General features: G+C 42.1%; 2 protein-coding genes and 1 long non-coding RNA gene across 3 annotated transcripts; all 3 read left to right on the top strand.

The window, feature by feature from the left end:
- The first annotated feature begins 2,741 nt into the window (after nt 1-2,741).
- Nucleotides 2,742-3,516, top strand: LOC122147100. The gene is made up of 3 exons (XR_006161417.1): nt 2,742-2,951; nt 3,018-3,180; nt 3,250-3,516. It is a non-coding gene; the product is annotated as an uncharacterized LOC122147100 (long non-coding RNA).
- A 150-nt stretch (nt 3,517-3,666) lies between these two features.
- On the top strand, nt 3,667-5,140 carry LOC109051262 (adhesion G-protein coupled receptor G2-like). Its single transcript, XM_042768264.1, has 6 exons — nt 3,667-3,776; nt 3,851-3,887; nt 3,996-4,096; nt 4,330-4,451; nt 4,816-4,991; nt 5,130-5,140. The coding sequence occupies exons 1-6, from the start codon at nt 3,714-3,716 to the stop codon at nt 5,138-5,140; spliced, it is 510 nt and encodes a 169-aa protein (XP_042624198.1). The 5' UTR covers nt 3,667-3,713.
- A 5,565-nt stretch (nt 5,141-10,705) lies between these two features.
- Nucleotides 10,706-11,954, top strand: LOC122147122 (adhesion G-protein coupled receptor G2-like). The gene is made up of 5 exons (XM_042768263.1): nt 10,706-10,764; nt 10,860-10,873; nt 11,012-11,102; nt 11,200-11,483; nt 11,811-11,954. The coding sequence occupies exons 1-5, from the start codon at nt 10,706-10,708 to the stop codon at nt 11,948-11,950; spliced, it is 588 nt and encodes a 195-aa protein (XP_042624197.1). The 3' UTR covers nt 11,951-11,954.
- The last annotated feature ends 1,635 nt before the right edge of the window (nt 11,955-13,589 follow it).

Raw genomic sequence — 13,589 nt, 5'->3', positions numbered from 1 at the left:
TAATTTTCATTTTCCTTTTGCAACAAACTTTGCACATATGGGTAATGGAAAATGTAAATTTAAATACAGAAATAAATAGTTTTTTTGCATATTGCATTTTAAATTGAATTTCACTACCTTTGTGCTTCCATATGATGTATGTGTGCTATCAGGGTATATTCTCCTGAAAAAAAAAAAAAAAAAAAATTCCAAAAAAGAAGATATTTGAAGTTTAGCACCAGTTTGCAGCACATTGTGTGTTTTTAGAGAAGACTAATAAAAGGCTAATAAAATCATGTATTGCCCACTAAAACTCTCCTGCATGCTATTGTCTCATGTCTGGCCTGGCTAACTACCCCATTCATGTTTCTATTGTTCTCACTCGATGAACAATTACAAGGTTTCCCAATCCATAGTGCTTTGATCCCAATATACATTAGCCGCCTATTATCAAAAGTCTTTCTAAAAAAATACAACAAAACATTTTTTTGCAACCTTAAGTGAATTATTTTGACAAATACAAAATGAAGTAGGATTGGACCTGTTCTGCAGCTGCATTAGAGCTGACATTCGCATCAAGCTACATTAGACAATTTCTGAGATTAATAGTGTTTTTATTCAAAACTCACTTTAAACCACTATCGAGTGTTTTTAATAATCCCCGTTTGTGATCTCTTGTGGATATTGGTTGTTTAATGTTGTTGAAATTGCTTTAGCATTTCATGTCTACACATTCTTTATTGTTATGAAAATACTCCAACTCTCATGAAATTTACATATGCTATCTTAATTGTGTGTTTATTATCTTTATGTTTTGTGTGTAAAAATGTTTATCTGGGTTTGTTGTGGACAGAATAGAGCATGGAAGTGTAGGGGAAATAAGTCACAGGATGAGACAGGGCGGGATATGACCGCGCATTAGGCTCGTTTGAGATGAGCGAAATCTGTGCAGGATAGTGAGAATTGGACACTAATGTGTTACCAATATTCTTATTAACTCACCAAAGTATTTAAAGTGAGAAGGGGACATAAAAAGTAAGAATTTTAAGGATAGACTTTAAATTTTGATGTTAAATCCACAGTATTAAGTTCAACTATATAAGAAGTAACTGTAATTAAGTTACAGAAAAAATAAGAGCAATCCCTTACTTAACTTTTTCAAGGGAAAGGTAATTAAATTACAGTAACTAATCACTTAGTAACTTGTTACACCCAACACTGGGTGGCTGCAGTGCCGATCAAAGTTGGACAAACTTTCTAACCAGAATGCATTGCTTTTGTCAGACGGCAGCCGATCTCTGCAGCGCCACATGAAAATTCTAAAATACATGTTTGTATTAAAGTATAAATGGATGATAAATAGTCTATGGAATAAATATGGAATTAAATAGCAAGTAGAGTGTCTAGTTTTCATATTTTTATTTTCATATTTTTCAAATCATATTTATTTTCATATAAAAGAAACAGAACTGAAATTAAATCATGTTTATCAGCAACACAGAGCATGAGTGTGAATAACATGATATCAGCTTCACGCCGCAACGCAGCTAACCCTATACAGTAGACTGGGACGTACAGTATATGATGCAAGATGACAACTTACTGCATGATGTAGCCTAAAGAATGCATTTTTTTTTACATTTAGCAGATGCTTTTATCCAAAGCGACTTACAGTGCATTCAGGCTAACATTTTTTATCAACATGTGTTCCCTGGGAATCTAACCCACAACCTTTCGCGCTGCTAACACAATGCTCTACCACTGAGCCACAGGAACACAGGAATGCATGCACAATAATGATTTGGGCAAAAATTACCATGTATGAGTTTTTGTTTCATATTTATATTTTATGCAATATCACATGAGAGATGTTTTGGTCCTGAATAACATGCAAACGTGATACTGATTTTTATAACAGTTCAGTAATCAACTTAATGTGTTATATTTTAGACACAATGTTGTCTGTTTTTGCTCAGTTTTTCCAACGAAAATATTACATATAAAGCCAACTATCGTGCATCTCTGAGGGATGATTCGTTTCTGAATAAATCAGCGTTTTGAACTAATCAGGTGAATCAATGATTCAGTAGCCCATTCATGAAGAGAACCTTTTAGTTAATTCCTGAATGAATCAGAAGTTTGAATGTATTGAATGAACTCAACTTACTTATAAAGACATTTACTGCCACCTACCTGCAGTTTTACCTTCTTATTTAGAGTATCACTTCATTCAAAAATAATTTAATAATTCTATATTAATGAAAAATATGAATATATATATATTTTTAAATCTGTGGTCAGAGTGTTACTATAAATTTTATAAAACTTTTATCACATAATCAGTTTTAATTTTAGCTCTAATGTTTTATTCCTGTTGGTCCTTTATTACGTTCCATGCTGTTCTATGTATGCAGAGCTGTCTTTAGTCTTTACTACAAATCATACACTACATGACACAGTTATGTTGAATTATGTGTCGTGGTCTCTTCAGGTTGTTTGGAAATCCCTTCTGTTGATCCTGGAAAGCAATGCGGAGGGGCTACATATGATCATAATATATGCAAAAGTAAGTCTGTGTCTTTGTAAACTTTTTTTTTTTTTTTCAGTAGTTGTTTCAATTGCCTGTTTTACAACAAAGTTTGATTTCAAAATCTAAATAAATACACATCAAATCTCATCTCTAATAATTAGTCCATTCTGAATATCATTAATACACATGAGTATATAAATATTAGAATGCTGAAACAATTATGTTTATAGGTTTATAAAAAAGCAAAATCGCTTTAATCTCATTTATTTCTGTGTGTTAAAGAAAGCAAAAAAAGCAGTTATGTTCTGCGTTTCAACGAAAGTGAATGGATGTGTGTGAACTGTTCAACCAGTGCTGTCACTGTCACTCTACAACCACATGAGGTCATTTACGATATCCCTGTTCAAGATGATGATGGAGATATTGATCCCTCAGAAGTATTGTAAGTGTGTGATTATCTGTGATTTTGAATTAACTATTACACAAAGTAATTCAACCAACTTTGCAGAGACTACATGAACAAAATGGAGTCTAAGATGGAAGAGATGGAAAAAAACAATATAAGCAAAGCAGGGATTGTCATGGGGGATGTTATTGGTGTTGTTCATGTGCAAGCCAAAAGTACAGAAACCAAAGACATATGCTACTCTTCAGATGAGGACATTATAAACGTAAGACTTCAGAAACATTAAACCATGGTATGAATCTTTATTTATCATGCTAATCCTTCTTTTTCACAGGATGTTGATTGTCAAAGTAACCTGAAGGAAGGTTTTCCCTGGTCTGTAATGATTTCCAGTGAGGCCTTTAATAAATCACGACAGGGAAATAATGGAAGAGCATTTCTTGGAATTCTAAAATTCTACAATATGACAAATGAGGTACACACAGTTACAAATTACAAATCTGTCATATGATTTCAGAAGAGTTAGACTTTAATTGACTGTCATATCCACTACTGTCAAGATGATTCTTTAGTTTTTTTTCTTTTTCTTAATCCTCTTTACCACCCTAAATAATTATTATTATTATTTTAACATTATGTTCTACTGAAAATATAACAGCATACAAGGCATTTGTTTTGACAAATTTATTGTATTCACACACGATTATAAATGATAATTGATTGCTTTATTCTTGGTTTATGGTTTAGAATGAATTTCAGAATTTCACTGTTTTGAACAATGAGGTTTATGGAATAACAATGAGGGCCAATATCTCCGACCTTACTGAGAATATTGACCTGTTCTTTACAAAAAACAATCAGGTAATGAAGATTTTGTTGCAAAACATTTAATGTTACACTGTGAAACCAAAATGAAAATACACATGTCCTTACAGGATGGTGAGGCATCCTGCGTTTCTTGGGATGGCAAAGGTACATTCATATATGACTCTACTGATCAGTTTCTATCAACAAACCCAATTTATTTTCTAAAATTAATTAGTATAATTAATTTAATTTGTCATTTTGTTTTCTATGAAGGACAACTTAATTGGACGACGTTTGGCTGTGAAACAGAAACATTTGACAACAACACAATAAAGTGCTCCTGCTCACATCTGACATGTTTTGCGGTGCTGATGGTGTGAAGCCCCTCAGAGAACTTACATTTTCATAATTTGTTTCATTTAATAATCCCATTAAAGAAATTAGGGTCTTTTAGTTCACATCTTCATGCTAATGAGCTTCTAAAAGATGACAAAATAAACAAATACATGCATTTAAAACTTGCTAAGATCTCATTCATACTAACAAAACAAATGGTTTTAAAATCCTCCTGTTCTTCTGTGTTTGTTGTGTCTTCTCTGATATTCAGAATCTACCAGATGTAAAAATCACAGAGCTGAATCAGGAATCACTGACTTTTATTTCTTCTATTGGCTGCGGCATCTTGATATTTTTTCTGTCTGTTGCTTTATTCATGCATTTCCTGCTACGGTAGAGTATCTTATATTAGCCTATTGTTAGTGCTGTTTAGTAAACAATAATAACTAATACTACACAATGAAACAATTTTCACTCATAAAATTGCTAGTACATTTCTCAAATAATTACAAAGAAACAGCAAGTAACACATCGAATTAAACTTGTAATTTTAAAATAAAAAGACTGAAACAGTATTTTGATGTAAAACATGCTTCAAGTGATGAGCTCAAAGCTCTAAAGTATTAACTTTCATGTTACAAAAACATTTGTTTTTGTGTTTTAATTTGTGTTTTAATTCAAATCAGGCCACAAAGATCTTGATGAACATGTTTGTGGCTTTGTGTCTACTGAATGCCTCGTTTTTGTCAAACGAGAGCGTCGCTAACACAGGAGACAACGCTGCGTGCATCTTCATAGCGCTGCTCCTGCATTACTCCATGCTGGCCTCATTCACCTGGTTCTTCATTCAAGCTCTTCATATGTACTTATGGCTCATCAGACAGAACGTCTCCATCACAAACTACATGAGGAAGATCACCGTGTTGGGCTGGGGTGAGTTAGAGCAAGAAATAAACTTGTTTCAAACCATCTAGTCCAATTGTAAGTTCACCAAAAAAGGAAATATATTGCACATGAGTCACATGAACTAGTGTCATGATAATTTTAAGGTGTTTTTGTCCTTTTCTTGAGCTGCTCCTTAAAGAGCATCTGAACACCTTTTTTATTATCGAGTTACTATTTGTTTGTGTGTATATATATATATTAGTAATAGGGTGAAGAATCACACGACAGCGAGGAGTGCAAAGTAAAGCCCCGGAGGGTGGATTTATTACAATAAACAAATGTTAGTGGTCGGAAGTGGAAAGTGCTGGTGCGCTGGTCGTGGTGGTGTTCCAGGTGCGGCGTGTCCGTGCGTGGGGTGCTGATCGGTCACGGGCTCTCTGTAGGGGAACACGAAGAACAGTTAGCATCCAGTCTTCTGGAGTGATCACTCACTTGTGTGTCAGTGGCGGCGGCTTATGTAGCCTCTCCACGGTGGCATAGCCTTGTTCCATGGGGGTCAGCTTCCAGCTGATGTAGATTACGGGATGTTCCTCATCGTCCTGTACCTGGGAGAGGACGGCTCCCAATCCCGTGTCCGAGGCATCCGTCTGCAACAGAAAGGGGCAGTTAAAGTCCGGGGCCTGCAGGACTGGCTCCGACGTGAGGGCTGCCTTGATCCGACGGAATGCCTCCTCCTCTGCAGGGCCCCAGGATGACTTCTCCGGCTGCCCCTTTCTGGTCAAGTCTGTCAGGGGGGCTGCTAAGGAGGAGAAGTTAGGGATAAAACTGCGGTAATACCCTGCCAACCCCAGAAAAGCCCGTACCTGTGTCTTGGAGCTGGGACGTGGCGCGGAGAGGATAGCCGTTACCTTCTTCTGCTGGGGTTTAATCAGGCCGCGTCCCACCTGGAACCCCAGATACTTGGCCTCGGTACGGGAGAGGTGACACTTCCGGGGGTTGGCAGTAAGTCCAGCCCTCCGAAGCTCTCCTAGCACCCTCTGGAGCCATTCAAGATGGTCCTCCCACCGCTCGGAGTGGGCGACGACATCGTCCAGGTAGGCGGCTGCGTAGGCTTGATGGGGCCGCAGAAGGATATCCATCATGCGCTGGAAGGTCGCCGGTGCCCCATGCAAGCCGAACGGGAGGGTCCGGTATTGCCAGTGGCCACTTGGGGTGGAGAAGGCGGTTTTGGGCTTGGCCTCCTCTGTGAGTCCGACTTGCCAGTACCCCTTTGTCAGGTCAAGGGTTCGAGAAGTTCGTCCATTCTGGGCATTGGATAGCCGTCGAATTCCGAGACCTCGTTTAGGCGACGGTAGTCATTACAGAACAGGAGGTTGCCTTCGGGCTTCGGAACCAGGACGATGGGGCTGGACCAGGGGCTCCGGGATGGTTCGATTAACCCTAACCTCAGCATTTCCTTAACTTCCTCCTCGATGGCGTGTCGCCGAGCCTCCGGGACACGATAGGGCCGCTGCCTTACGATGAGTCCTGGTGGTGTTCGGATGTCGTGGTGTACCACGTTGGTCCGCCCAGGGAGGGGGGAGAAAACATCAGAGAACTGACCGACCAGGTGCTGCAGCTCCGTCTTCTGGGCGGCTGACAGTTGGGGCTCCATGTCCACAACCACGGGAGAGGAGGTGGCAAGGGCAGAGAGCTGGGTCCTGGTTCCAATCCATTTTTTCAACAGGTTAATATGGTACAATTGGCTTTCCCGTCTTCGCCCGGGCTGACACACCCTGTAGGTGACCGGGCCCACCTTCTCGGTCACGGTATATGGCCCCTGCCAGGTGGCCAAGAACTTGCAAGCCGCATTGGGGACCAGGACCAGGACGTGGTCTCCTGGTTGGAACTCCCGTGGCTGCGCCGCCCGATCGTAGTGGCGTTGTTGGGCCTGCTGCGCTCAACTGAGGTGTTTCCGGACCAAGGGCATCACTCTGTCGACCCTCTCCCGCATCAGACGGACATGCTCGATCGACGACCGGTGGCCAGCTGGCTGCTGCTCCCACGCCTCTCTTGCGACATCCAAGAGGCCCCGGGGCTACCGCCCGAACAGGAGCTCAAAGGGGGTGAAACCCGTGGATGCTTGCGGGACCTCTCGGATGCCTAAGAGGACGTAGGGCAGCATTTGGTCCCAATCACGTTTGTCTTCAGCGGCCACATGTCTCAGCATTTGTTTGAGGGTCTGATTAAACCATTCGACCAAGCCGTCCCGTCTGGGGGTGGTAGACTGTGGTCCGGAGCTGTTTCACCTTGAGGAGCTCGACAGAGGTCCGCCATCAGCCAGGACATGAAGGGGGTCCCCTGGTTGGTTAGAATCTCTACTGGGGTTCCGACTCGGCTGCAGAGGAGTAACAGCTACTGGGGTATGGCCTTGGCAGTGGCCTTCCGCAGGGGAATTGGTTGGTTGTACCGGGTGGCGTAGTCGACAATCACCAGGATGTGCTCGTGTCCCCAGGCGGACTTTGGCAGCGGCCCCACTAGATCCATCCCGATCTGCTCGAAGGACACCTCAATGATGGGTAGTGGAATCAGCGGACCGGGGGGAGGTGTCCGTGGTGACATCCATTGACAGGTCAGGCACGCCTGGCAAAACCGCTTCACCTCGGCATCCAGCCCGGGCCAGTGGAAGCGATCCCGGATCCGTTGGATGTTATTCTGGACCCCGAGGTGGCCGGCCATGGGATGTGAGTGGGCCAGCTCCATCACCGTCTCTGTCTTTGTCTGGGGCACCAACAAGGTTTTTTCCTCCCCCCTTCGCAGTGCGACACAGTAGAGCAGGCCTATCCTGACAATGAAGTGTGGGACCGGGTGGGGCCCTGGTCGGACCGCCTTCCCCTCAATGACCCGGACCTGGGCCCAACAGTGCTTCAACCGGTCGTCCTAATGCTGGGCCTTGCTGAAGTCACCATCTACTGACACCTGCTGGAAGACATCAAAATACAGGTAAGGATCACTCGGGGACTCACCCTCTCTGGCGCTGTCGGAGGGCCAGCAGCACGGGACGACGTCGGTCCCCCTTCTTCCGTAGGGGTCTTCGGCGGCTCCCACAGGGGCTGGCAGGCTGGGTGGCGGCGAGAACGAGGCTGTCAAACCCGGGCCAATCCCTCCCCAGGAGCATTGGCACAGGGAGGTCCTTGACGATCCCCCACCTCAACCGGCCAAGATCCTGGAGATGGCGAAATGGTGACCCGACATGCCACCACTTCTTGGGTGTCCCCGTGGACACACACGTGATGGCCAGGTGGGCTCTAGACTCCGGGTGGGGGGACAAGACGGTGGGGTGGGGAACAGCGTTAGCATCCAGTCTTCTGGAGTGATCACTCACTCATTTGTGTGTCAGTGGCGGTGGCTTATGTAGATAGACACGCGTCACTATATATATATATATATATAGTTAGTTTTATTTTGAATTATTTTATTATTACATTTTATGATTTAACTTTTTCTTTTTTACTATAATAACCCTTGTCTCTGTGTGTTTTCAGTGTGTCCTGCTCCAATAGTCAAAGTTATTGTTTCTGTAGGAGGATATAAAGCAGTGATCCTAAACAAGACATCTGGAAATATCACACGAATGTAAGTTGTTCTGATGTCACAAATGCATAAATGTATGACTGTCTACTGATGATCATCTTAATAACATTAAATAATATTTCATTCTCTTTAATTACAGGTGCTGGATTACTAATCCTTACATTCACTACATAGTGAACATTGGCTACTATGCTTTAGTTTTCATCTTCACAATAGGAATCTTCATCACTATCTTATTTGTGTTTGTTGTGGTCGTAAACATAAAAGGGACTGACAGCAAGAGAAAGATGTTCAGAAAGCAGCTGATGATGGTGTTGAGTTTGTTCCTGCTCTTTGGTCTGACGTGGTCTGTGGCGTTCTTCAGTTATGGACCGATGCACATTACCTTATATTACATATTCACTGTGCTGAACTCGTTTCAGGGTGAGAAACAATCACATGCATCAAAGCATTTGGTTTAGTTGAATATTTTTTTATTTTTCCTAGAGTTTTAATTAAATTATTTGAATTCATTCATTGATGACTTTTAAATGTTTTTTTTTAATACAGTTATTTAATTATAGTTTAATAAAATGTCATTGAATTTTTTGTTTATAAGGAGTTTTAATTATATGACACATTTGACTAAATAAATTTTTTATGACTAGGTTTATTTATTTTTAGTCACATTTTAAGACATGCAAATTACTTTAATCATATCTTAACTCTACATTACTTTGAGTTGTAAAACAATCTTGTCTCAATGTGTGTCTTTGTTACCATGGTAACCAGAGGCTTGTTCTGCCCTTTTGAGGTGTTCGTTGCAAGAACTTGCAAGCCGCATTGGGGACCAGGACCAGGACGTGGTCTCCTGGTTGGAACTCCCTTGGCTGAGCCGCCCGATTGTAGTGGCGTTGTTGGGCTTGCTGCGCTCGACTGAGGTGTTCCCGGACCAAGGGCATCACTCTGTCGACCCTCTCCCGCATCAGACGGACATGCTCGATCGATGACCGGTGGCCAGCTGGCTGCTGCTCCCACGCCTCTCTTGCGACATCCAAGAGGCCCCGGGGCTGCTGCCCGAAAAGGAGCTCAAAGGGGAGGAAACCCGTGGACGCTTGCGGGACCTCTCGGATGCCGAAGAGGATGTAGGGCAGCATTTGGTCCCAATCACGTTTGTCTTCAGCGGCCACATGTCTCAGCATTTGTTTGAGGGTCTGATTAAACCATTCGACCAAGCCGTCCCGTCTGAGGGTGGTAGACTGTGGTCCGGAGCTGTTTCACCTTGAGGAGCCGACAGAGGTCCGCCATCAGCCGGGACATGAAGGGGGTCCCCTGGTTGGTCAGAATCTCAGCTGGGATGCCGACTCGGCTGCAGAGGAGGAACAGCTCCTGGGCGATGGCCTTGGCAGTGGCCTTCCGCAGGGGAATAGCCTCAGGGTACCGGGTGGCGTAGTCGACAATCACCAGGATGTGCTCGTGTCCCCAGGCGGACTTTGGCAGCGGCCCCACTAGATCCATCCCGATCTGCTCGAAGGACACCTCAATGATGGGTAGTGGAATCAGCGGACCGGGGGGAGGTGTCCGTGGGTGACATCCATTGACAGGTCAGGCACGCCTGGCAAAACCGCTTCACCTCGGCATCCAGCCCGGGCCAGTGGAAGCGATCCCGGATCCGTTGGATGTTATTCTGGACCCCGAGGTGGCCGGTCATGGGATGTGAGTGGGCCAGCTCCATCACCGTCTCTGTCTTTGTCTGGGGCACCAACAAGGTTTTTTCCTCCCCCCTTCGCAGTGCGACACAGTAGAGCAGGCCTATCCTGACAATGAAGTGTGGGACCGGGTGGGGCCTGGTCGGACCGCCTTTCCCCTCAATGACCCGGACCTGGGCCCAACAGTGCTTCAACCGGTCGTCCTAATGCTGGGCCTTGCTGAAGTCACCATCTACTGACACCTGCTGGAAGACATCAAAATACAGGTAAGGATCACTCGGGGACTCACCCTCTCTGGCGCTGTCGGAGGCCAGCAGCACGGGACGACGTCGGTCCCCCTTCTTCCGTAGGGGTCTTTGGTGGCTCCCACAGGGGCTGGCAGGCTGGGTGGCGGCGAGAACGAGGCTGTCAAACCCGGGCCAATCCCTCCCCAGGAGCATTGGCACAGGGAGGTCCTTGACGATCCCCACCTCAACCGGCCAAGATCCTGGAGATGGCGAAATGGTGACCCGACATGCCACCACTTCTTGGGTGTCCCCGTGGACACACGTGATGGCCAGGTGGGCTCTAGACTCCGGGTGGGGGGACAAGACGGTGGGGTGGGGAACAGCGTTAGCATCCAGTCTTCTGGAGTGATCACTCACTTGTGTGTCAGTGGCGGTGGCTTATGTAGATAGACACGCGTCACTATATATATATATATATATATATATATAGTTAGTTTTATTTTGAATTATTTTATTATTACATTTTATGATTTAACTTTTTCTTTTTACTATAATAACCCTTGTCTCTGTGTGTTTTCAGTGTGTCCTGCTCCAATAGTCACAGTTATTGTTTCTGTAGGAGGATATAAAGCAGTGATCCTAAACAAGACATCTGGAAATATCACACGAATGTAAGTTGTTCTGATGTCACAAATGCATAAATGTATGACTGTCTACTGATGATCATCTTAATAACATTAAATAATATTTCATTCTCTTTAATTACAGGTGCTGGATTACTAATCCTTACATTCACTACATAGTGAACATTGGCTACTATGCTTTAGTTTTCATCTTCACAATAGGAATCTTCATCACTATCTTAACTAGGATTGTTCAGGCCAGAAACATAAAAGGGACTGACAGCAAGAGAAAGATGTTCAGAAAGCAGCTGATGATGGTGTTGAGTTTGTTCCTGCTCTTTGGTCTGACGTGGTCTGTGGCGTTCTTCAGTTATGGACCGATGCACATTACCTTATATTACATATTCACTGTGCTGAACTCGTTTCAGGGTGAGAAACAATCACATGCATCAAAGCATTTGGTTTAGTTGAATATTTTTTTATTTTTCCTAGAGTTTTAATTAAATTATTTGAATTCATTCATTGATGACTTTTAAATGTTTTTTTTAATACAGTTATTTAATTATAGTTTAATAAAATGTCATTGAATTTTTTTGTTTATAAGGAGTTTTAATTATATGACACATTTGACTAAATAAATTTTTTATGACTAGGTTTATTTATTTTTAGTCACATTTTAAGACATGCAAATTACTTTAATCATATCTTAAATTATTTGAATTACTTGAAATAAGTTTCTTTGATATTTTTTTTCAGGTTTTTTCCTCTTCCTGTATTACTACCACATTCGCAATGACCTCGCGGGTCATTTCTCCGATGATCCAGAAAGCAGTGACACCACTACAATCATCTCTCAATCCAGCATTAATGCTGTGTATGAAAATATTCATAACTAGCATAATTAAGACAGAAGGCTTTCTTTGTCTCTCACTTTCTTAGACTGATTTCTTTGTATGATATTTTTTTTTAATATGATTTTTAAGGCAGAAGGCTTTCTGTGTCTCAGACTTTCTTAGAAAGGACGAAAGTCAGTTATGAATGAGAAAGAACGATTTAAAATGATGCATGTACATAAAATTATGATCTTAAAAATTTCAATTTCAGTGAAATAACTCAAAACAAATGATTAATCTGTGTTGATTGTTACTGTAACTGTCTATTACTGTGGAAGGATTAAATTGTACTTTTTAAATCTCTGATATTATATGATATTACTGTTGATGATTTATTAAGTGTTATAATCATCCATGTGCAATCATTAGCCTGTCAGAGCGACTCAAACAACACAGGATGAAAGAAATGTCCACACGCCTCAGACATTTGCATGTCTTTCATTATGACAAAATTTAGCAACTGCCATTTTAAAATCTTGCTGATTACAATTAAAGCCTGAATGGTTTAGCCTCTCAGTACCTGAGCGAGCTCTTATTGCATTATAATCCTTATGCAATCTCAAAACTCTGGCAATTTGATAATACCTAGAATATCAAAATCACCTGCAGGCGGCAGATCCTTCTCCTATTTAGCTCCCAAACTCTGGAACAATCTACCTAGCGTTGTTTGGGAGGCAGACACACTCTGTCTATTTAAATCTAGATTAAAAACCCATCTCTTTAACCTGGATTACACATAACACACTGACACATCTCTACTACTTAAATCTGTTAAAAAATTGTTAGGCTGCAATAATTAAGTCAACCTGAACCAGGAACAGGAAGTATAATACCTGATGTACTTGTTACATCAAAAGTAGAAGGGCATCTACACTAAATTTAGTCTGTTTCATTGTTATTCCAATAGTGCTGGGTGATGTAGCATTTGGACCAATCAGACACACAACTATTTGTTATATTTAACAAATAATATCTAACGCCCCCTCATAGTGTTAACCAAACTATGAGGGTCTATGGACCCTTCCCCCAAAATGCAACGAACACCTCAAAAGGGCAGAACAAGCCTCTGGTTACCATGGTAACAAAGACACACATTGAGACAAGATTGTTTTACAACTCAAAGTAATGTAGAGTTTTCACTCCAAATTCACTTTGAAACAGACAAATGTACCCTTGTACAATACAGTCCATCTCCCTCTAGATATAACCACTTGAGAAATGTGGGGACATGTACCCAATTTTCCCCATCTTGTTATTTTTCCTCTTAAAGTTTGTTGGTTATGTATTGATAAAAACTATTATAAATGAAAATTTTAGAATTGCATACTATTGTTAACAGAGGTCACAGGTATGCCATGTTTGGTATCTTTCGGCGGCATTTTTAATGGTCTAAATGTTCATTTATATTATATGTTGATACCTATGGAAGGTATTAGGGTTACCAGAATCTTTAATAGTTTCTTCATCAACATCCAATCAAACACCATATGTGAAATATATGCCTGAGGACAAAGGGTGGTAAACCTTCCCTTCAAAGCTACCATTCCTCATTGGCTCACTCAAGTCCTGAGGGTGTGACATTGTCACCCTTTATAGATCACTGATCACCAGATCAGAGAAGTTTAGTTATGAGATGCAGAAA

This window comes from Cyprinus carpio, chromosome A12 (assembly GCF_018340385.1).
Source record: "Cyprinus carpio isolate SPL01 chromosome A12, ASM1834038v1, whole genome shotgun sequence".
Classification (NCBI taxonomy): domain Eukaryota; kingdom Metazoa; phylum Chordata; class Actinopteri; order Cypriniformes; family Cyprinidae; genus Cyprinus; species Cyprinus carpio.
The sequence above is the reverse complement of the archived record's forward strand: the minus strand, read 5'-3'. Positions and strand labels throughout refer to the sequence as shown.